General features: G+C 49.6%; 1 protein-coding gene across 1 annotated transcript in view; it reads left to right on the forward strand.

Annotated features, from left to right (window-relative positions):
• Positions 1–18,977: 18,977 nt before the first annotated feature.
• lrp5 (low density lipoprotein receptor-related protein 5) overlaps positions 18,978–25,224 on the forward strand; it is a 100,446-nt gene continuing 94,199 nt past the window's right edge. The window contains exon 1 of the mRNA XM_080504677.1: positions 18,978–19,186. Within this exon, the coding sequence (XP_080360803.1) occupies positions 19,129–19,186 (58 nt within the window). The 5' untranslated portion in view covers positions 18,978–19,128. The remainder of the gene's footprint in view (positions 19,187–25,224) is intronic.

A 25,224-nucleotide genomic window follows, 5' to 3' on the forward strand; every position in this document is an offset into this window, starting at 1 on the left:
GGCGCGTAAGGCACCGTCACCAAGTCAGCCTGAGGCAGGAGAGAGAGAGAGAGAGAGAGAGAGAGAGAGAGAGAGAGAGAGAGAGAGAGAGAAAGAGACGAAAGCGTGAAGCGTCACCATCTGACCAATCAGCGGTCAGATGGGCCGGCAGGCAGTTGTTTACAGGTAGAGAGTAGAGAGAGAGAGAGAGAGATGGCTTCCAAACGTCAACACAATAATAATAGTAATAATAATAATAATTATTATGTTATTGGAAGGGGGGCCCCCAAAATAAAATCCTGCTTAGGGCCCCCACTTGGCCAGGGGCGGCCCTGGGAGTGGAGGACTGAAGGCCCTGGTTGCAGGCCTCTGGTGTTAGCTGGGTGAGTGTTAGCTGTATGCTAATGCTGGGTGAGTGTTAGCTGTGTGCTAACCCTGGGTGAGTGTTAGCTGTATGCTAACGCTGGGTGAGTGTTAGCTGTGTGCTAACCCTGGGTGAGCTGCCTCCAACAACCCACCTACTCGGAGAACACTCACTGCAAGACTGGTTTTGCAGGCTTTTCTTGAAAGTTTGTGGATTCGAAGGTGTCCAATCCTGAGAGCTTCAACCAATCAGTGACTGGCTGAGTACATGGAGGAAGAGTCTTTTCAGCAGAAAGTGGGGGAGAGTCTGCTGTGATAAAAGGTCCCCCCCCCCACTGGGTGTGATGGTCAATCACATTCCTGGGTCAGAATTCACATGTCATGACTGCATCATGACAAATGAAAATTGTCTTTCCCTAGAAATGAACAAACTTTCTGTGGTCTTGTGAATCCCAACAGGAAGTAATATGGTTTGATGACAGGAGCTACCCTAAGGCCTCATTTACATGTTTACTACAGCCACTAATGGCCCAACATGAGGACAACTACATCTTGTTCAGAATTTCTGCGGCTTATTTGTAAATGGACCTTGTTTTCAAAATATTGCGAGTAAACGTGAATTTCTCAAATGAAATGCTAAAACAATGTGTTTTCACTTGAAATATTGTTGTGCAAATGGGGCACAACACTACTTTATATAAGATATACAAGATATGGACTGGCATAGGTGACCTGGTGGTTCCTGGTTCTGACTCCACAGCCTGAGTCCCCGGAAGGAGGTGATCCAGCTCTGCTGACCAGCCCAGGTTCTGCATCGACCTCCGTGGAGACACTGTGACCCCCCCCCCCCCCCCCCCCCCTCCACGAGACGCTCTTCTCTGGTTGTCTTTTCCTTCTGCAGGGCAGAGGGCTAATCAGTGGAATGGTCACACCTGTGGAAGTGTTAAAGAGTCCCCTCCTCCCCATAGCAGATGGTGAGCCCATCAGACGATTCTGCACCATAGATGGGGGGGAGGGGGGGGGGGGGGTGGACTGAAGGTAGATAGCAGACTGAAGGTAGATTTCAGACTGGGGGTACATAGCAGACTGGGGGTAGATAGCAGACTGGGGTAGATAGCAGACTGAAGGTAGATATCAGACTGGGGTAGATAGCAGACTGGGGTAGATAGCAGACTGGGGGTAGATTTCAGGCTGGGGGTAGATAGCAGACTGAAGGTAGATAGCAGACTGGGGTAGATAGCAGACTGGGGTAGATAGCAGACTGGGGGTAGATAGCAGACTGGGGGTAGATAGCAGACTGAAGGTACATAGCAGACTGGGGGTAGATAGCAGACTGGGGGTAGATTTCAGACTTGGGTAGATAGCAGACTGGGGGTAGATAGCAGACTGAAGGTAGATAGCAGACTGGGGGTAGATTTCAGACTGGGGGTAGATAGCAGACTGGGGGTAGATATCAGACTGAAGGTAGATAGCAGACTGGGGGTAGATATCAGACTGAAGGTAGATAGCAGACTGGGGGTAGATATCAGACTGAAGGTAGATAGCAGACTGAAGGTAGATAGTAGACTGGGGGTAGATAGCAGACTGAAGGTAGATAGCAGACTGGGGGTAGATAGCAGACTGAAGGTAGATAGCAGACTGGGGGTAGATAGCAGACTGGGGGTAGATAGCAGACTGAAGGTAGATAGCAGACTAGGGGGTAGATAGCAGACTGAAGGTAGATTTCAGACTGGGGGTAGATAGCAGACTGAAGGTAGATAGCAGACTGGGGGTAGATTTCAGACTGGGGGTAGATAGCAGACTGGGGGTAGATTTCAGACTGGGGTAGATAGCAGACTAGGGGTAGATAGCAGACTGAAGGTAGATAGCAGACTAGGGGGTAGATAGCAGACTGAAGGTAGATAGCAGACTGGGGGTAGATAGCAGACTGGGGGTAGATAGCAGACTGAAGGTAGATAGCAGACTAGGGGGTAGATAGCAGACTGAAGGTAGATTTCAGACTGGGGGTAGATAGCACACTGAAGGTAGATAGCAGACTAGGGGGTAGATAGCAGACTGGGGGTAGATTTCAGACTGGGGGTACATAGCAGACTGGGGGTAGATAGCAGACTGGGGTAGATAGCAGACTGGGGGTAGATTTCAGGCTGGGGGTAGATAGCAGACTGAAGGTAGATAGCAGACTGGGGGTAGATATCAGACTGGGGTAGATAGCAGACTGGGGTAGATAGCAGACTGGGGGTAGATTTCAGGCTGGGGGTAGATAGCAGACTGAAGGTAGATAGCAGACTGGGGTAGATAGCAGACTGGGGGTAGATAGCAGACTGGGGGTAGATAGCAGACTGAAGGTACATAGCAGACTGGGGGTAGATAGCAGACTGGGGGTAGATTTCAGACTTGGGTAGATAGCAGACTGGGGGTAGATAGCAGACTGAAGGTAGATAGCAGACTGGGGGTAGATTTCAGACTGGGGGTAGATAGCAGACTGGGGGTAGATTTCAGACTGGGGTAGATAGCAGACTAGGGGGTAGATAGCAGACTGAAGGTAGATAGCAGACTAGGGGGTAGATAGCAGACTGAAGGTAGATAGCAGACTAGGGGGTAGATAGCAGACTGAAGGTAGATAGCAGACTGGGGGTAGATAGCAGACTGGGGGTAGATAGCAGACTGAAGGTAGATAGCAGACTAGGGGGTAGATAGCAGACTGAAGGTAGATTTCAGACTGGGGGTAGATAGCACACTGAAGGTAGATAGCAGACTAGGGGGTAGATAGCAGACTGGGGGTAGATAGCAGACTAGGGGGTAGATAGCAGACTGACGGTAGATAGCAGACTGGGGGTAGATAGCAGACTGGGGGTGGATAGCAGACTGAAGGTAGATAGCAGACTAGGGGGTAGATAGCAGACTGGGGGTAGATTTCAGACTGGGGGTAGATAGCAGACTAGGGGGTAGATAGCAGACTGGGGGTAGATAGCAGACTAGGGGGTAGATAGCAGACTGGGGTAGATAGCAGACTGAAGGTAGATAGCAGACTAGGGGGTAGATAGCAGACTGGGGGTAGATAGCAGACTGAAGGCAGATAGCAGACTAGGGGGTAGATAGCAGACTGGGGGTAGATAGCAGACTGGGGGTAGATTTCAGACTAGGGGGTAGATAGCAGACTGGGGGTAGATAGCAGACTGAAGGTAGATAGCAGACTAGGGGGTAGATAGCAGACTGGGGGTAGATTTCAGACTGGGGGTAGATAGCAGACTGGGGGTAGATAGCAGACTGAAGGTAGATAGCAGACTGGGGGTAGATTTCAGACTGGGGGTAGATAGCAGACTGAAGGTAGATAGCAGACAGGGGGTAGATAGCAGACTGGGCGTAGATATCAGACTGAAGGTAGATAGCAGACTGGGGGTAGATATCAGACTGAAGGTAGATAGCAGACTGGGGGTAGATATCAGACTGAAGGTAGATAGCAGACTGAAGGTAGATAGTAGACTGGGGGTAGATAGCAGACTGAAGGTAGATAGCAGACTGGGGGTAGATAGCAGACTGAAGGTAGATAGCAGACTGGGGGTAGATAGCAGACTGGGGGTAGATAGCAGACTGAAGGTAGATAGCAGACTAGGGGGTAGATAGCAGACTGAAGGTAGATTTCAGACTGGGGGTAGATAGCAGACTGAAGGTAGATAGCAGACTAGGGGGTAGATAGCAGACTGGGGGTAGATAGCAGACTAGGGGGTAGATAGCAGACTGACGGTAGATAGCAGACTGGGGTAGATAGCAGACTGGGGGTAGATAGCAGACTGAAGGTAGATAGCAGACTAGGGGGTAGATAGCAGACTGAAGGTAGATAGCAGACTGGGGGTAGATAGCAGACTGGGGGTAGATAGCAGACTGAAGGTAGATAGCAGACTAGGGGGTAGATAGCAGACTGGGGGTAGATAGCAGACTGAAGGTAGATAGCAGACTAGGGGGTAGATAGCAGACTGAAGGTATATAGCAGACTGGGGGTAGATATCAGACTGAAGGTAGATAGCAGACTAGGGGGTAGATAGCAGACTGGGGGTAGATAGCAGACTAGGGGTAGATAGCAGACTGGGGGTAGATTTCAGACTGGGGGTAGATAGCAGACTAGGGGGTAGATAGCAGACTGGGGGTAGATAGCAGACTAGGGGGTAGATAGCAGACTGGGGGTAGATAGCAGACTGAAGGTAGATAGCAGACTAGGGGGTAGATAGCAGACTGGGGGTAGATAGCAGACTGAAGGTAGATAGCAGACTAGGGGGTAGATAGCAGACTAGGGGTAGATATCAGACTGGGGGTGGATAGCAGACTAGGGGTAGATAGCAGACTGGGGGTAGATAGCAGACTGGGGGTAGATTTCAGACTGGGGGTAGATAGCAGACTGGGGTAGATAGCAGACTGAAGGTAGATAGCAGACTAGGGGGTAGATAGCAGACTGGGGGTAGATTTCAGACTGGGGGTAGATAGCAGACTGGGGGTAGATAGCAGACTGAAGGTAGATATCAGACTGGGGGTAGATTTCAGACTGGGGGTAGATAGCAGACTGAAGGTAGATATCAGACTGAAGGTAGATAGCAGACTGAAGGTAGATATCAGACTGAAGGTAGATAGCAGACTGAAGGTAGATAGCAGACTGGGGGTAGATAGCAGACTGAAGGTAGATTGCAGACTGGGGGTAGATATCAGACTGAAGGTAGATAGCAGACTGAAGGTAGATTTCAGACTGGGGGTAGATAGCACACTGAAGGTAGATAGCAGACTAGGGGGTAGATAGCAGACTGGGGGTAGATAGCAGACTAGGGGGTAGATAGCAGACTGACGGTAGATAGCAGACTGGGGGTAGATAGCAGACTGGGGGTGGATAGCAGACTGAAGGTAGATAGCAGACTAGGGGGTAGATAGCAGACTGGGGGTAGATTTCAGACTGGGGGTAGATAGCAGACTAGGGGGTAGATAGCAGACTGGGGGTAGATAGCAGACTAGGGGGTAGATAGCAGACTGGGGTAGATAGCAGACTGAAGGTAGATAGCAGACTAGGGGGTAGATAGCAGACTGGGGGTAGATAGCAGACTGAAGGCAGATAGCAGACTAGGGGGTAGATAGCAGACTGGGGGTAGATAGCAGACTGGGGGTAGATTTCAGACTAGGGGGTAGATAGCAGACTGGGGGTAGATAGCAGACTGAAGGTAGATAGCAGACTAGGGGGTAGATAGCAGACTGGGGGTAGATTTCAGACTGGGGGTAGATAGCAGACTGGGGGTAGATAGCAGACTGAAGGTAGATAGCAGACTGGGGGTAGATTTCAGACTGGGGGTAGATAGCAGACTGAAGGTAGATAGCAGACAGGGGGTAGATAGCAGACTGGGCGTAGATATCAGACTGAAGGTAGATAGCAGACTGGGGGTAGATATCAGACTGAAGGTAGATAGCAGACTGGGGGTAGATATCAGACTGAAGGTAGATAGCAGACTGAAGGTAGATAGTAGACTGGGGGTAGATAGCAGACTGAAGGTAGATAGCAGACTGGGGGTAGATAGCAGACTGAAGGTAGATAGCAGACTGGGGGTAGATAGCAGACTGGGGGTAGATAGCAGACTGAAGGTAGATAGCAGACTAGGGGGTAGATAGCAGACTGAAGGTAGATTTCAGACTGGGGGTAGATAGCAGACTGAAGGTAGATAGCAGACTAGGGGGTAGATAGCAGACTGGGGGTAGATAGCAGACTAGGGGGTAGATAGCAGACTGACGGTAGATAGCAGACTGGGGTAGATAGCAGACTGGGGGTAGATAGCAGACTGAAGGTAGATAGCAGACTAGGGGGTAGATAGCAGACTGAAGGTAGATAGCAGACTGGGGGTAGATAGCAGACTGGGGGTAGATAGCAGACTGAAGGTAGATAGCAGACTAGGGGGTAGATAGCAGACTGGGGGTAGATAGCAGACTGAAGGTAGATAGCAGACTAGGGGGTAGATAGCAGACTGAAGGTATATAGCAGACTGGGGGTAGATATCAGACTGAAGGTAGATAGCAGACTAGGGGGTAGATAGCAGACTGGGGGTAGATAGCAGACTAGGGGTAGATAGCAGACTGGGGGTAGATTTCAGACTGGGGGTAGATAGCAGACTAGGGGGTAGATAGCAGACTGGGGGTAGATAGCAGACTGGGGGTAGATAGCAGACTGAAGGTAGATAGCAGACTAGGGGGTAGATAGCAGACTGGGGGTAGATAGCAGACTGAAGGTAGATAGCAGACTAGGGGGTAGATAGCAGACTAGGGGTAGATATCAGACTGGGGGTGGATAGCAGACTAGGGGTAGATAGCAGACTGGGGGTAGATAGCAGACTGGGGGTAGATTTCAGACTGGGGGTAGATAGCAGACTGGGGTAGATAGCAGACTGAAGGTAGATAGCAGACTAGGGGGTAGATAGCAGACTGGGGGTAGATTTCAGACTGGGGGTAGATAGCAGACTGGGGGTAGATAGCAGACTGAAGGTAGATATCAGACTGGGGGTAGATTTCAGACTGGGGGTAGATAGCAGACTGAAGGTAGATATCAGACTGAAGGTAGATAGCAGACTGAAGGTAGATATCAGACTGAAGGTAGATAGCAGACTGAAGGTAGATAGCAGACTGGGGGTAGATAGCAGACTGAAGGTAGATTGCAGACTGGGGGTAGATATCAGACTGAAGGTAGATAGCAGACTGAAGGTAGATAGCAGATTGGGGGTAGATAGCAGACTGAAGGTAGATAGCAGACTGGGGGTAGATAGCAGACTGAAGGTAGATAGCAGACTGGGGGTAGATATCAGACTGAAGGTAGATAGCAGACTGGGGGTAGATAGCAGACTGAAGGTAGATAGCAGACTGGGGGTAGATATCAGACTGGGGGCAGATATCAGACTGGGGGTAGATAGCAGACTGGGGGTAGATATCAGACTGGGGGTAGATATCAGACTGGGGGTTGGTTGCCGGCAGCGAGCAGGTTTGGTGCTGGGAGCCATGGAGCTCGGTGGGCCCACCTGAGAGTAAACACTGTAAACACTGCATCAGTCCTGGAACGTCCCTCTGCCAGGAATGTGTAAAAGACACAGGTTTGGACCACACAATGGTTTGGACCACACAATGGTTTGGACCACACAATGGTTTGGACCACACAATGGTGGACCGCCAAGGCCTTCTTTAGCTCACGCTGCTAGCAGAACAGCATGAGCCGACTGTCCTCCAACTCCTCTGAAATGAGAGGGAAGCTGGCCGGGTCCACGGCCTGGTCCACGGCCGGGTCCTCGGCCAGGCCAGTTTGTACTGTCATGGGTTCAGGTGTGGGATCCAAGAGCTTGCCTCCGAGACACAGAGGGATTCTGGAGATTAATCAATAACCAGACACAGTTCGGTATCGGCAGGTCGGTCCAGTCAGGGACCGGTTCAAGCGAGGGAAATCCATTGAAGTGGAAAAAAAGCAAAAACCCAAATCAGCCAAGAAGCTATGACCAGAACACTGGCATGAGGTTCTGACACTGGATGACAAGAGAAACGAACTGCCGGGAACAAGAGTGTGGACCAAACATTGAGACATCAAATGGCGAGGAGACGTCCATCAGAGAGGGAGGGTGCTCCAGGTGGGAGAGGACATGCGGACACAAGAATGAGGCACAGGGACAATTATTGTCCAGACCCCTGGTACCAGCGGTTCAAATACTTTGTTTACTCTCTCCCATCCACAAGTATGGATCAGTTCAAAGGGACATGGTCTTTAATAGTCCTCTTTCCCTGACGGTAAGTTAATAATACATTGAAAAAAGTAACTTTGCTATCAGTTATTGTACAGACAGAATATAATCTATTTAAAATTCGGTCTCCAGATTTATATGAGAAAAGTTTCTTTCAAACAAACAGTAATTATTTAAAGTAATGACGCTCCCTTCAGAGTGCTTCCAATGACAGAATGTGCCATTCCAGCTGCAGTTACTGCAGCCAATGTTACTGAAACAACAGTACCTGTCTCTCCTGTGTATTATGTGGCACTGCTAGCTGCTTACCTCTCAACATGCACTGCAGAGCCCACGGAGGAGAACATCTGCTTTTAGTTAGCAAGCCTTTAAAGTGAAGGCCATCTGGAGCAGAGAAGCAAGGCATTTGCGAGAGTAGAAGAAAAATGACAGGCTTGGCTTGGCTTTAGGTGTGCGTGAAGACAGCTCTGGATATTTAATCTCAGCTTTCAGTTGGCAAGCACTTGTTTGTCCAACTACCATTTTGAAAAACTTTCACTACTACTTCTCTCAAGTCGACTTTCTGCAGATTCCAAACTTAAATGCATTAAAAACATTTGTTCTAGTAGAAAGGTTTAAGGAAGTCCAGAAAGGTAATGTACAATCTCATAATGAGGGATTGTTTTCATGATGCAATATGACACTTTTTGTTCAAATTTGGTAAAAAAACAAAACGTTTGATTCATTTTAAGAACAGCCATGGCAACGATAACCTATAGTGTTTTAATATTAAGTCTAATATACCTTCATGGGAGCGCGCAGTACCCAGATCTTAGGACTTCAAGAATGAAGTTGTCAATGGAGGGTTAACTGTACATTGGCATTTCCTGCAATTCAGGAAATGCCAATGAAATTCCAAAGAAAATACCATTCGCTGTAATTTCACCCGATTCAGGAGGCCACAGTCGAAGCCTCTTTTTTCTTCAAAGTAGTTTAATGAAGGAAAGTTTGGACTGTGGTCTATCCTTCCTCACAACACGAACCCTGCAAACACTTTGGCTTCTTTGTGCTTCAGTGTGTGATATGGATGCAAACAAAATCAATAAATGTCTCACATCTGTGTTTCTTCCATTCAAATTTGTGCAAGTTACCGTAGTCGGGCTCGCCTCCACTCACAGCTTGGACTCTGGAACCCAGCTCCTCCACAGGGGCTGGATACTCCACTTCTCTGGAGTTGCCCGCGGTGTAAGGCGGCGGGCTGGCGTGGTCTTGCTTATTGCCCCACAGCTCAGCCACCATGTGTTGGAGTTCACCCCGGTGAACGAGAGGGTTGCATCCCTACGCCTTCAAGTAGGGGACAGGTCTCTGACTGTTGTCTCGGCCTTTGGACCGAACAGCAGTTCAGAGTACCCAACCTTCTTGGAGTCCCTGGGAGGGGTGCTGGATTGTGCTCCAACTGGGGACTCCATTGTTCTCCTGGGGGACTTCAACGCCCACGTGGGCAATGACAGTGAGACCTGGAAGGGGGTGATTGGGAGGAACGGCCTCCCCGATCTGAACCCGAGCGGTGTTCTGTTATTGGACTTCTGTGCCAGTCACAGTTTGTCCACAACGAACACCATGTTGGAGCACAGGGGGGTCCATAAGTGCACGTGGCACCAGGACACCTTAGGCCGGAGGTCAATGATAGACTTTGTGGTCGTGTTATCTGATCTCTGGCCGCGTGTCTTGGACACTCGGGTAAAGAGAGGGGCAGAGCTGTCAACTGATCACCACCTGGTGGTGAGTTGGATGCGCTGGACCAGGAGGAGGCCGGATAGACTCGGCAGGCCCAAACGTGTTATGAGGGTCTGCTGGGAACATCTGGCCGAGCCCTCCGTCCGCGCAGCTTTCAACTCCCACCTCTGGGAGAGCTTCTCACAGATCCCGAGGGAGGTTGGAGACATTGAGTCCGAGTGTACCATGTTCTCCACTTCCATTGTCGAAGCTGCTGCTCGGAGCTGTGGCTACAGGGTCTCTGGCGCCTGTCGTGGCGGCAATCCCCGAACCCGGTGGTGGAAACCAGAAGTAAGGGATGCCGTCAAGCTGAAGAAGGAGTCCTACCGGGCATTGTTAGCTCATAGGACTCCCGAGGCAGTCGACAGGTACCGGCAGGCCAAGCGAGCTGCAGCCCGGGCTGTGGTGGAGGCAAAAACTCGGGTCTGGGAGGAGTTCGGAGAGGCCATGGAGGAGGACTTTCGGTCGGCCTCGAGGAAATTCTGGCAAACCGTCCGGCGCCTCAGGCGGGAGAAGCAGTTCTCCACCAACACTGTTTACAGTGGAAGTGGGGAGCTGTTGACCTCAACTGGGGATGTCGTCGGGTGGTGGAAGAAATACTTCGAGGACCTCCTCAATCCCGCCACCACGTCTTCCGTTGAGGAATCAGAGGCTGGGTTCTCAGAGGTGGACTCGTCCATTACCTAATCTGAAGTCACCAAGGTTGTTGTAAAGCTCCTCAGTGGTAAGGTACCAGGAGTGGATGAGATTCGCCCAGAGTTCCTTAAGTCTCTGGATGTGCAGGGACTGTCGTGGCTGACTCGTCTCTGCAACATCGTGTGGCGGGCGGGGACAGTACCTCTGGACTGGCAGACCGGGGTGGTGGTCCCTCTCTTCAAGAAGGGGGACCGGAGGGTATGTTCCAACTACAGAGGGATCACATTCCTCAGCCTCCCCAGGAAAGTCTATTCCAGGGTACTGGAGAGGAGGGTCCGGCCGTTAGTCGAACCTCGGATCCAAGAGGAACTATGCAGTTTTCGTCCTGGTCGTGGAACACTGGACCAGCTCTATACCCTCCACCAGGTTCTCCTGATGGTGGAACACTGGACCAGCTCTATACCCTCCACCAGGTGCTCCTGGTGGTGGAACACTGGACCAGCTCTATACCCTCCACCAGGTTCTCCTGATGGTGGAACACTGGACGAGCTCTATACCCTCCACCAGGTTCTCCTGATGGTGGAACACTGGACCAGCTCTATACCCTCCACCAGGTTCTCCTGATGGTGGAACACTGGACCAGCTCTATACCCTCCACCAGGTTTTCCTGATGGTGGAACACTGGACCAGCTCTATACCCTCCACCAGGTTCTCCTGATGGTGGAACACTGGACCAGCTCTATACCCTCCACCAGGTGCTCCTGGTGGTGGAACACTGGACCAGCTCTATACTCTCCACCAGGTGCTCCTGGTGGTGGAACACTGGACCAGCTCTATACTCTCCACCAGGTGCTCCTGGTGGTGGAACACTGGACCAGCTCTAGACCCTCCACCAGGTGCTTGAGGGTTCATGGGAGTTCGCCCAACCAGTTCACATGTGTTTTGTGGATCTGGAGAAGGTGTTGGACCGCGTCCCTCAGGACGTCCTGTGGGGGCTGCTCCGGGAGTTTGGAGTCCGGGGCTCTTTGTTAAGGGCTGTTCGGTCCCTGTACGCCCGGACCAGCACTTTGGTTTGCATTGCCGGCAGTAAGTCAGACCTGTTCCTAGTGCACTTTGGCCTCCGGCAGGGGAGTCCTTTGTCACAGGTTCTGTTCATCACCTACATGGACAGAATTTCTAGGCACAGCCAGGAGCTGGAGGGGGTCCGGTTTGGGGACCACAGGATCTCATTGCTGCATTTTGCAGATGATGTGGTTCTGTTGGCTGGACCTTCAGCGTGCACTGGCGTGGTTCGCAGCCGAGTGTGAAGCAACTGGGATGAGGATCACCGCCTCTAAATCCAAGGCCATGGTTCTCCACTGGAAAAAGGTGGCTTGCCCCCTCCAGGTCGGTGGAGTGCCCTTGTCCCAAGTGGAGGAGTTTAAGTATCTTGGGGTCTTGTTCACGAGTGGGGGAAAGATGGAGCGTGAGATCGACAGGCGGATCGGTGCAGCGTCTGCAGTTATGCGGACGTTGTATCGGTCCGTCGTGGTGAAGAAGGAGCTGAGATAAAAGACGAAGCTCTTGATTTACCGGTCGATCTTCGTTCCTCCCCTCACCTATGGTCATGAACTATGGGTCATGACCGAAAGAACCAGATCCCGGATACAAGCGGCTGAAATGAGCTTCCTCCGTAGGGTGGCTGGGCGCACCCTTAGAGATAGGGGGAGGAGCTCAGTCACCCTTAGAGATAGGGGGAGGAGCTCAGTCACCCTTAGAGATAGGGGAGGAGCTCAGTCACTCTTAGGGGGAGGAGCTCAGTCACCCTTAGGGGGAGGATCTCAGTCACCCTTAGAGATAGGGGGAGGAGCTCAGTCACCCTTAGAGATAGAGGGAGGAGCTCAGTCACTCTTAGAGATAGGGGGAGGAGCTCAGTCACCCTTAGAGATAGACGGAGGAGCTCAGTCACTCTTAGAGATAGGGGGAGGAGCTCAGTCACTCTTAGAGATAGGGGGAGGAGCTCAGTCACTCTTAGAGATAGGGGGAGGAGCTCAGTCACCAGGGAGGAGATCGGAGTAGAGCCACTGCTCCTCCACAAAAGCCCCAGGCCCACCGCACACAAGTGCCGGGACGGTACGGAGCGGTACGGAATAGAGACCCCGACCGAAATTTTGGGTCGCGTCCCCACTGCAGAGAGGAGCGTGAAAAGTGGGCGGGGCTTATGAGCTCCGCAGAAATGTGACATTATAACAGAAAAGAAAGTCGTCAGATGTAGATCTTATGAATCCTCTGTTGTTTAAATTCTCCACTTTGCACTGTTATTTTTTGCAGCGGAAAAAAAAAAGTAACTTTTTGCAGCAGTCATTTTTTGCAGCGGAGAGCTGCAGCGCAACTTCCGTGTTTGTTGTGAGAGAGCGAACGCTCGGCCACTTGCCAGCAACTTGGGGCGACGTGCCCCGCACTCGAGCGCTGGGGGGCGGGGCAAGTGATCAGAGCGTTCCCCCCGGTTGGCTGAGGCACAGACACGGGAGTCTGAGCTTTCTGCTCAAACGCAGGAGGGTCTCCACTCCGGCGCTGATCGCGGTCCGGCCCCGCGATAAAGCGCCACTGACCGCGGCTGAACAGAACGCTGACCGCCTCTGGGAAGCAGAGCTGTCGGAGCGCGGTCAGCGCCGGAGACGAGAGCTCCAGACTCCCGTGTCCCGCATCCACGGCATGGCGAGCGCTATGCTGCAAACAGAAAACTCCAACGCGGTGCAAAGTCCCTCCCCCCGGTCTCCCCCTGCCTCAAGTCGCTCTTTCACCACAAACACTAAAGTTGAGCAGCAAAGAAAAGAAAAGGAAAATAAAAACCAACCAGAGCACAGCTGACCACACTGACAGCAGAGGATTCAGCCGGAACATTAACATATTGAGGGCGTGTCGTAAATCACTGACCAATCAGCAGACAGCAGCTCAAACTCAGACCTGTTCCATGGTCCTGGTACCCCAACGGAAGGGGAGCGGAAAAGCGGTCGCCTTTGGAGCGGTCTGGAGCGGTTTAGACCGGTCTAGGCCGGTACTTTTTGTGCGGTGGGACCGGGGCTATAGAGGATCCAGGTGCTCAGGCACCTGTTTCGGACGCCCCCCGGACGCCTCCCCAGGGAGGTGTTCCGGGCATGTCCCTCTGGTAGTAGGTCTCGGGGCAGACCTAGGACACCTGGAGGGACTATGTCTCTCTGGTAGGAGGTCTCGGGGTAGACCTAGGACACCTGGAGGGACTATGTCTCTCTGGTAGGAGGTCTCGGGGCAGACCTAGGACACCTGGAGGGACTATGTCCCTCTGGTAGGAGGTCTCGGGGCAGACCTAGGACACCAGGAGGGACTATGTCTCTCTGGTAGGAGGTCTCGGGGCAGACCTAGGACACCTGGAGGGACTATGTCCCTCTGGTAGGAGGTCTCGGGGCAGACCTAGGACACCTGGAGGGACTATGTCTCTCTGGTAGGAGGTCTCGGGGCAGACCTAGGACACCTGGAGGGACTATGTCTCTCTGGTAGGAGGTCTCGGGACAGACCTAGGACACCTGGAGGGACTATGTCCCTCTGGTAGGAGGTCTCGGGACAGACCTAGGACACCTGGAGGGACTATGTCTCTCTGGTAGGAGGCCTCGGGACAGACCTAGGACACCTGGAGGGACAATGCGTTTTGCATGAAACGTTGTCTTGTAAACGTGACCTTATATTATAATAAAGTAACAATTAGGATAAAAGTTGCTGCGATAGTGAAATCTAACATCAGTTTCACAAATCTTCTCCTGCTTTCTTGCACAACAAAAGAAACAGGTAAATAATTGTCTGGCACTTCAGTTACTGTTACAGTTCAGTTACCATCAAAACAAGTGTTATGACTTTATTCTGTTGCTTGTGACTCCTGGCATTGCTTCCTGAAGTCACACATTCACTGCTTGAAGAACAACTACGCTTGTCTGAAAAAGCCCAATGTATTTATTTTGTAATATTCTCCAGGTTGTGTATTTGCCCCAGAACAAGCTTTATTCAGGATGCTAGTCTTGATCCCACCCCCTCAAAGCAAATGTAATTTGACCTGATTCTATTTGCTTTGAGACGCTTTATAAAAACGCTCTGACTTCGTCTCCATGTAAATGGTGGAAAACACAACTCTTCTGAAATACAGAAGCGAAATGCTGAATGATATTTTTATTGAAACGTCACAGTAGTATAATGTTATCAGTGTTGCCTCGTAGTGATGATGGTCTAGCTTTTCTGTGTGGAGATTCATTTTCTCTCAGGATACTTTCAAAAACATTATTGAACAGGAGCTGCACCAGAGTTGAATGGAGCGCTATGAAAGAAATATACTTATATTGTATTGTGTTTACTTTGTTATGCAAAACAATCATTTAACTGGAGTGAAAACCAATGAAGCTTCTGCTGGAAAAAGTGTTTGGCAAGAGAAAGTCTGACTCTTGATGCCAAACTTGAGGCTTTTCTTGTCGACTGGTACAACGAGTCTCCAGGCGTCGTCACGGTGATCAGTGTGTCCTCTGTCCTGCTCTGCCTCGCTTGTTTTCTTGTATCGGCAGTTTTAGAAAGTGTTGAGGTGTTTCAAACGTTGTCTGTGGGTTTTTAGCAAAGAATTAGAATAACAAAAGAACATGATATCCAGGTAAACACACACAGGAGGTCACTGTCTGCTCACTGAGCTGCCAGGCTGAGATTCTTCATTTGTTGTTAAACAATTCAGACTCTGCTGATTCTCACTTTTTCCTCTCTGGTTCGGGGTTGACATGGTATAAATACTTTTGTTATACCTTAAATAGACAAATAATGCTTCACCTCTAAAACTCAATGGAGTATGTATGACAATGAGCTTTACAATAACAGTGAAGTGCATGTTGCTAAATAACAAATGACAACTGTTCCCCGAGTCGTTTCTGATTTCTGTCGTTACGGCTGAATTTTTGTTTCATTTATTTCTGTACTTAATTTGCTGCCATCGAATTCAAAGTGAACTAATATTTTGTTACGGATAAATGTGCACATTGATTCCCTGTGTTCACTCGATGTTGTGGAATATAACCTGCAGGTTTGTTATTCAGCTGTAGTACAGTTCTTATATATACGTATTTATGAGTTCAGACTTTCTATGAAGAGCTGCTTGTGTTTTGTGCTCTCAGACTTTTCCCCCTCCAGACATTTATCTCACAACTAATTCATTTTCTGTTTCTTATATGTCTTTAATCTGTGTTGACTTTTATGCTTTTAAGTGCATCTGATCTTGTTCTGTTCTTAAAGCTGTTTTCTTATGCATCGTTTCATTGTGTGGCTCATCATCTCAATGCATTTTCAAAACTTGTCAAATTTCTTCGGTTTTTTTTCTCTGATACGGTTTCAGAATCGTCAGCGGGTCTGAATCCCGTCTGTCCTCTCCTTTCCTCTCCTCTCATCTGTCTGTGTCTGTCCTCTCCGTTCCTCTCCTCCCATCTGTCTGTGTCTGTCCTCTCCTTTCCTCTCCTCTCATCTGTCTGTGTCTGTCCTCTCCTTTCCTCTCCTCTCATCTGTCTGTGTCTGTCCTCTCCTTTCCTCTCCTCTCATCTGTCTGTGTCTGTCCTCTCCTTTCCTCTCCTCCCATCTGTCTGTGTCTGTTCTCTCCTTTCCTCTCTTCCCTTCTGTCTGTGTCTGTCCTCTCCTTTCCTCTCCTCCCTTCTGTCTGTGTCTGTCCTCTCCTTTCCTCTCCTCCCTTCTGTCTGTGTGTCTGTCCTCTCCTTTCCTCTCCTCTCTTCTGTCTGTGTCTGTCCTCTCCTTTCCTCTCCTCCCTTCTGTCTGTGTGTCTGTCCTCTCCTTTCCTCTCCTCCCATCTGTCTGTGTCTGTCCTCTCCTTTCCTCTCCTCTCATCTGTCTGTGTCTGTCCTCTCCTTTCTTCTCCTCCCATCTGTCTGTGTCTGTCCTCTCCTTTCCTCTCCTCCCTTCTGTCTGTGTCTGTCCTCTCCTTTCTTCTCCTCCCATATGTCTGTGTCTGTCCTCTCCTTTCCTCTCCTCTCTTCTGTCTGTGTCTGTCCTCTCCTTTCCTCTCCTCCCTTCTGTCTGTGTGTCTGTCCTCTCCTTTCCTCTCCTCTCATCTGTCTGTGTCTGTCCTCTCCTTTCTTCTCCTCCCATCTGTCTGTGTCTGTCCTCTCCTTTCTTCTCCTCCCATCTGTCTGTGTCTGTCCTCTCCTTTCCTCTCCTCCCTTCTGTCTGTGTCTGTCCTCTCCTTTCTTCTCCTCCCATATGTCTGTGTCTGTCCTCTCCTCTGTCCTCTCTCTGGTTCTGCATGTTTCTTCATGTTTTTCCTCTGCAGTTTCCTTCCACCATCTTTCTCATATAAAGTTCCTTGAAATGACTGTTATATTTGGTTTTGTTGAAATAGAATAGAATTTAAACTATTCAGAATCCTGCATTTGAAGCTACAAAAATCAAAAAAGAAGAAAATTGCAATACATTTGATAGAAAATAAAACTACAACTATGTGTTGAACAGACTAATGACAGTGAGGAAAGTTTCTCAAAAAAGTATTTCAAGCTGGCCGATTTAAAACTAATAGGAAATGTCAAACTATTACAACCTTGGGGGAGTTGGACAAATCCCAGAAAAGGATTTCTGATGTATGTTGAACTGTGAGACATGTTCACTAACATGTTTCTGGTGAATTCATACTCGACTACCATATTCAATTACAACTCAAACAGCAAAGTGTTGATTTCACGTGTTGTATGACTGATTATGCTATTTGTGATTAAAGAAACCAATTTCAAATCACCTTATGAGCAAACACCAAATGGTGAAAATAAAAAAAGAAGGCAAATCCTGGACAGAACATATATTTTCACACATTCAGATGATTGAAGCCGTGACGTTTCTCTGAGATCAACTTTCACACAAGGTGCATCTGACTGGTCAATAATGGAACAACCGTGGCCATTTCAAACGTAACAAAGCCAAATGAATTCATACATTCCCAATATCTCGGTAAAATAGTGAAATATATCCAACCAGAATAGAGTGCTGCAGATCTTGTGCTGTGGTTTATTCCTATTTGTGCAAAGTCAAAATTAAAAGAATTTTGAAGAAACATTTGAGACAAAGTACTGTTTGCACAAAGTAAATCTGAAATTGAGACTATTTGTTTTTCTTTTGTGTATACAATATGTGCAGGAGTTTAGGATGGCGACGCACAACTGGATGTCATGCAGGGATTATTACACTGGCTTCAGGAAAAAAATAAAAGATTTGTTCTCGTTCTTAATGATAAGAAGCCATAGTTCAGTGTTGAATTATTATTGTGTGAAAAGACTTTGATTCACAAATGTAAACTTTCGAATGTGTGGGTTGTTTTAAAAGTGCACCTTGGGGATAAAAAAAAGTGTTTTGAATTGAATTGAATTGAGACTTCAGGGTAAATCACTGAATCTGAATATTGACTACATATGGATAAAGTATATATATATCTATAGAATACTCTGGAAGTAACAAATGCATGGAGTATTTTCAGCATCACGCTCAATCAAAATGTTCTTGATTCTAGAGACATGACAACGTTATACCCTTGTTGTACCTCAGAAGTTAGTAAAAACGTGTACATTTCCTGTTGTCTGTGTGCGTGGAGTGTTCTTGTGAGGTCTGTAGCTTCAAACAGGACATGGACGCCGTTCAATGTTTGCATGTTTGTACACAGTTCCTTTGTTTTCCTGTTGGTGAGGCACAGGTTTTAAGTGACAACAGTGCGGAGCCACTGAAACCGCAAGTTTTCGAGAACACCTCCCAAAGTGGAACTTTTTGAAAACGCTCCGACTCCGTTGTTGTGTGGACAGGTGAAAACAACATTTTCTGAAAACGCTGGCTGTCTCCATGGCGACGACATTCTCCTGGGACTATTACAGTCACCGTAATAATAATTTAAGTTGGCCGTCTGCGACCTTGCCATTGTTAATGTTTATAGTGTGTTGTTCTCGGCTCATGTGTGGGAGGTTTCCTTACCAACAACCAACGGGGCCAACTAGTGGCTTGGTTTCCTTACCAACAATCAACGGGGCCTGGCATGCTAACTACATCATTTTCAATGTTTCTGCAATTGGTGTGTAAATGGGTGTCGATTTCAAAACATTGCTGTGTTAATATGAATTGTTTGTTGGAACAAAAATGCAAAATTGAAAATGTGAAACTTTTCTAATACGAAAATGGAAAAACTTTGCGTTTTCACTTCAAACTTGTAAATGCAAAACGTTTGTGAAATGAGAACGCAAACAGCCCTGGCGCGTTTCCACTGGCAACGTTGTGTAAAGTGTCGTAGTGTTTATACACACGCACACGTATGCGCGCACTCGCGCGCACGCAATGACAACAACATCGGTCAAACCAGTGGGGGAAGAAAGCTGTTGCTGCCTCGTGTCGGTGACGTCACACCACGTCCGCCTGCCCTTTCTCCCTGTGCGCGAGCCCGACGGCCAAAGTATAAAGTAGCGCGAGGCTGTAACGGAGGAGAAAGTCCACACGGAGACACGCAGACATAAACACACGCACACACACACACACACACACACTCTCGTACCGGAGCAGAGGGAATTGTCGGTAGTTTGTTCGTGTCCACCTTCCAGCGGAGTGAACATGGAGTGGGAGTTGTGGATTTAAGCAGAGGACAGCAATGGGCGCTCTGCCGCGGCTCGCGCTGCTCGCGACTTGTCTTCTGGCGGCGATACACGGTGAGTTCACTTTCTACTGACTTCCGTCCTCACGACGCGTCCTGGAGACAAAACCTGGACCAAACCTGTGCTGCAGCCGTGCGTGCGCGCGCGCGCGCGCGCGTGTGTGTGTGTGTGTGTGTGTGTGTGTGTGTGTGCCACAGTGAAACCAGCAGACAGGATCGAAGTTGAGGTGTTTCAGTCTCCAGGGCTGATGAGCGGCGCTGCAGAGGGACAGACAGGGACAGAGAGAGAGACGGAGAGAAGGACAGACAGGGAACGAGAGAGGAGAGGGACAGACAGGGACAGAGAGAGACAGACAGGGACAGAGAGAGAGACACACAGGGAACGAGAGAGGAGAGGGACAGACAGGGACACAGAGAGAGACAGACAGGGAACGAGAGAGGGACAGAGAGGAGATGGACAGAGAGAGACAGACAGGGACACAGAGAGAGACAGACAGGGAACAAGAGAGGGACAGACACGGGACCGTCCCCCGGCTCCTGGGAGCTGCAGGACCTCTGGGTGTGTGTTGGGCCTCAGCAGCTCCATGAAGGACTGGGTGTCGGGTGTCAGACCACTTGTTTTCTCCTGCCCTGCTCTGTCTCCGTCCCTGTGTGGGGACGAGAACCGGGACGAGAACCGGGGCAGGATGAGAACCAGGACTAGAACCGGGGCAGGACTAGAACTGGGGCAGGACTAGAACAGGGGTAGGATTAGAACAGGGGCAGGACTAGAACCAGGGCGAGAACCGGGAAGTGTCATTTGGACCGTTGTGTTCTGACTATTTAATAACCTTTCTGAGTGTAGATCTGGAGGAGGACCGTCCTCCGTCCTCCTGCTGCAGGGAGTCGAACCTCCGGCCTATCGGGGGGCTGCCGGGGCCCATCGGGGGGCTGCCGGGGCCATTGGGGGGCCATCGGGGGGCTGCCGGGGCCCATCGGGGGGCTGCTGGGGCCTATTGGGGGCCATCGGGGGGCTGCCGGGGCCCATCAAGGCCCATCGGGGGCCATCGGGGGGCTGCCGGGGCCTATCAAGGCCCATCGGGGGCCATCGGGGGGCTGCCGGGGCCTATTGGGGGCCATCGGGGGGCTGCCGGGGCCCATCAAGGCCCATCGGGGGCCATCGGGGGGCTGCCGGGGCCTATCAAGGCCCATCGGGGGCCATCGGGGGGCTGCCGGGGCCTATTGGGGGCCATCGGGGGGCTGCCGGGGCCTATCGGGGGCCATCGGGGGGCTGCCGGGGCCTATCGGGGCCCATCGGGGGGCTGCCGGGGCCCATCAAGGCCCATCGGGGGCCATTGGGGGGCTGCCGGGGCCTATCAAGGCCCATCGGGGGCCATCGGGGGGCTGCCGGGGCCTATTGGGGGCCATCGGGGGGCTGCCGGGGCCCATCAAGGCCCATCGGGGGCCATCGGGGGGCTGCCGGGGCCTATCAAGGCCCATCGGGGGCCATCGGGGGGCTGCCGGGGCCTATTGGGGGCCATCGGGGGGCTGCCGGGGCCTATCGGGGGCCATCGGGGGGCTGCCGGGGCCTATCGGGGCCCATCGGGGGGCTGCCGGGGCCCATCAAGGCCCATCGGGGGCCATCGGGGGGCTGCCGGGGCCCATCGGGGGCCGCTGGGGGCCGTCAGGTGCTCTGATGACAAACCTCCCAGTGGGGAGCCTCCGTGGACACACTGGACACAGTGTGGACACAGCAATGGACACAGTGTGGACACAGCGTCTCCAGTCAAAGTGCATGGCGTTCACTGTTCCTCTCAGAACAGTTCCAGTTCACATGGTAACGCTTGAGAAAGGACGTCTGTTTGACACAGAAAGTGTTGTAGTTGTAGTAGTGTTGGACTTGGACTGGTGTAAAGTGTGTAACGGTTGTAGTTGTAATAGTGTTGGACTTGGACTGGTGTAAAGTGTGTAACGGTTGTAGTTGTAATAGTGTTGGACTTGGACTGGTGTAAAGTGTGTAACGGTTGTAGTTGTAGTAGTGTTGGACTTGGACTGGTGTAAAGTGTGTAACGGTTGTAGTTGTAGTAGTGTTGGACTTGGACTGGTGTAAAGTGTGTAACGGTTGTAGTTGTAATAGTGTTGGACTTGGACTGGTGTAAAGTGTGTAACGGTTGTAGTTGTAGTAGTGTTGGACTTGGACTGGTGTAAAGTGTGTAACGGTTGTAGTTGTAGTAGTGTTGGACTTGGACTGGTGTAAAGTGTGTAACGGTTGTAGTTGTAGTAGTGTTGGACTTGGACTGGTGTAAAGTGTGTAACGGTTGTAGTTGTAGTAGTGTTGGACTTGGACTGGTGTAAAGTGTGTAACGGTTGTAGTTGTAGTAGTGTTGGACTTGGACTGGTGTAAAGTGTGTAACGGTTGTAGTTGTAGTAGTGTTGGACTTGGACTGGTGTAAAGTGTGTAACGGTTGTAGTTGTAGTAGTGTTGGACTTGGACTGGTGTAAAGTGTGTAACGGTTGTAGTTGTAGTAGTGTTGGACTTGGACTGGTGTAAAGTGTGTAACGTTGTAGTTGTAGTAGTGTTGGACTTGGACTGGTGTAAAGTGTGTAACGGTTGTAGTTGTAGTAGTGTTGGACTTGGACTGGTGTAAAGTGTGTAACGGTTGTAGTTGTAGTAGTGTTGGACTTGGACTGGTGTAAAGTGTGTAACGGTTGTAGTTGTAGTAGTGTTGGACTTGGACTGGTGTAAAGTGTGTAGCGGTTGTAGTTGTAGTAGTGTTGGACTTGGACTGGTGTAAAGTGTGTAACGGTTGTAGTTGTAGTAGTGTTGGACTTGGACTGGTGTAAAGTGTGTAACGGTTGTAGTTGTAGTAGTGTTGGACTTGGACTGGTGTAAAGTGTGTAACGGTTGTAGTTGTAGTAGTGTTGGACTTGGACTGGTGTATAGTGTGTAACGGTTGTAGTTGTAGTAGTGTTGGACTTGGACTGGTGTAAAGTGTGTAACGGTTGTAGTTGTAGTAGTGTTGGACTTGGACTGGTGTAAAGTGTGTAACGGTTGTAGTTGTAGTAGTGTTGGACTTGGACTGGTGTAAAGTGTGTAACGGTTGTAGTTGTAGTAGTGTTGGACTTGGACTGGTGTGAAGTGTGTAATGGTTGTAGTTGTAGTAGTGTTGGACTTGGACTGGTGTAAAGTGTGTAACGGTTGTAGTTGTAGTAGTGTTGGACTTGGACTGGTGTAAAGTGTGTAACGGTTGTAGTTGTAGTAGTGTTGGACTTGGACTGGTGTAAAGTGTGTAATGGTTGTAGTTGTAGTAGTGTTGGACTTGGACTGGTGTAAAGTGTGTAACGGTTGTAGTTGTAGTAGTGTTGGACTTGGACTGGTGTAAAGTGTGTAACGGTTGTAGTTGTAGTAGTGTTGGACTTGGACTGGTGTAAAGTGTGTAACGGTTGTAGTTGTAGTAGTGTTGGACTTGGACTGGTGTAAAGTGTGTAACGGTTGTAGTTGTAGTAGTGTTGGACTTGGACTGGTGTAAAGTGTGTAACGGTTGTAGTTGTAGTAGTGTTGGACTTGGACTGGTGTAAAGTGTGTAACGGTTGTAGTTGTAGTAGTGTTGGACTTGGACTGGTGTAAAGTGTGTAAAGGTTGTAGTTGTAGTAGTGTTGGACTTGGACTGGTGTAAAGTGTGTAACGGTTGTAGTTGTAGTAGTGTTGGACTTGGACTGGTGTAAAGTGTTTAACGGTTGTAGTTGTAGTAGTGTTGGACTTGGACTGGTGTAAAGTGTGTAACGGTTGTAGTTGTAGTAGTGTTGGACTTGGACTGGTGTAAAGTGTGTAACGGTTGTAGTTGTAGTAGTGTTGGACTTGGACTGGTGTAAAGTGTGTAACGGTTGTAGTTGTAGTAGTGTTGGACTTGGACTGGTGTAAAGTGTGCAACGGTTGTAGTTGTAGTAGTGTTGGACTTGGACTGGTGTAAAGTGTGTAACGGTTGTAGTTGTAGTAGTGTTGGACTTGGACTGGTGTAAAGTGTGTAACGGTTGTAGTTGTAGTAGTGTTGGACTTGGACTGGTGTAAAGTGTGTAACGGTTGTAGTTGTAGTAGTGTTGGACTTGGACTGGTGTAAAGTGTGTAACGGTTGTAGTTGTAGTAGTGTTGGACTTGGACTGGTGTGAAGTGTGTAATGGTTGTAGTTGTAGTAGTGTTGGACTTGGACTGGTGTAAAGTGTGTAACGGTTGTAGTTGTAGTTGTGTTGGACTTGGACTGGTGTAAAGTGTGTAACGGTTGTAGTTGTAGTAGTGTTGGACTTGGACTGGTGTAAAGTGTGTAACGGTTGTAGTTGTAGTAGTGTTGGACTTGGACTGGTGTAAAGTGTGTAACGGTTGTAGTTGTAGTAGTGTTGGACTTGGAGGCCAAAATGTAATGAGAGTTTTGAGTTTTCATTTAAAGACGTGGAATAAACAGGACTTTAGTGACAGAAAGGCTCCAGCCTGGATCAGTTTATATCTTTATATCACGTTATATCTTTATATCAGGTTTATATATAAACTCAATGATTGACCCACCAAATGTCCAAACTTTGTTTTACCTGCTGAATCATGATGTTGAGGAAAGACAGCCTGCAAAAACACTACGCTTCGTGTGGACGGACAGGATGGGCTGGACAGGACAGCAGGACAGCAGGACGGGCTGTCCTGGTGACAGGACAGCAGGACAGCAGGACGGCCTGTCCTGTCTGTCCTGGTGGACTCCCTGAGCTCCAAACTGGATTCTTACACAAACTGATAAGTCCATGAAAACATGTTTTAAAAAAGCTTCATCATTATTCCTCAAAATAAATAAATAAATATATTTCTGTCAGTGGACCTCGGAGGGACTCACTGTGATCCAGAACCACTGTGATCCAGACCCACTGTGATCCAGAACCACTGTGATCCAGACCCTACAGATCCGGGCCAGTGACCTCCAGAACCACTGTGATCCAGAACCACTGTGATTGGCTGGAAGCAGCGTTTCTAGTTAAATAACCTTGTTATTGTAAATAACTGTCTTTATGACAGGCTGGACCCAATGAGCTGATATGTTGAAACAACCAAAACACACACACACACACACACACACACACACACACACACACACACACAGTAGATGATTAATGCGTTCTCTAAATGTGTGGACGTGGTGTAGAGCAGGTTTGAATGAATAAGGGCATACGGCAGGTGATGCAAGGCAAACTACTGAACAATGTACTTTCCTGTCGTCAAACACGAACGACACCAATATTTGATTAAGGCCCAGTTGACGCAGCAACTTTTCAGAAAAGTTGTGTGTTTCCACAGGATGTGTTCACATGCAGTGTTCCTGTTGGGCCACTGGTGGGCGCTGCTGCTTGTTTTTGCAGTGAGAGAACAAGGTGCTATAAACACTAATGAGCAGAGAACACGGACGTTGGCGACCAAGTTGGATTGTTACCACGGAAACTATGGACTATAAAGCACCAACTGGACTTAATGTCCAGCTACTGAGTACGTGCACAACCACTGTTTACCACATGGTGTGGTGAGCAGAGCAGCGTTTGGCCGTCTCCATGGTGACGGAGCCCAAGCATTTTAAAAAAGCTTGTGTTTTCAGTGACTGAGCAGCATTCAGTCAAACAAGAATTTGTGGAGTGGATGTTGTTTAATCATGGTTGGATCACCGCTTTGGGCTGGTCAAAGTCTTCACACTGTCCACCGCCATGAGATGGATTCAATAAGGGTTGGCAGATTGTACCAGCTGAATGTGCGTCTGGACGCAGTTCCTCCAGAATGAAACACGTGAGGCAGCGGCAGTCCTCCAGGACAAACCAAGGTGCTCATCATGGACACAAGTCCTCCAGGACAAACCAAGGTGCTCCTCATGGACACAAGTCCTCCAGGACAAACCAAGGTGCTCATCATGGACACAAGTCCTCCAGGACAAACCAAGGTGCTCATCATGGACACAAGTCCTCCAGGACAAACCAAGGTGCTCATCATGGACACAAGTCCTCCAGGACAAACCAAGGTGCTCCTCATGGACACAAGTCCTCCAGGACAAACCAAGGTGCTCATCATGGACACAAGTCCTCCAGGACAAACCA

Source organism: Blennius ocellaris (assembly GCF_963422515.1).
Source record: "Blennius ocellaris genome assembly, chromosome: 11".
NCBI lineage: Eukaryota > Metazoa > Chordata > Actinopteri > Blenniiformes > Blenniidae > Blennius > Blennius ocellaris.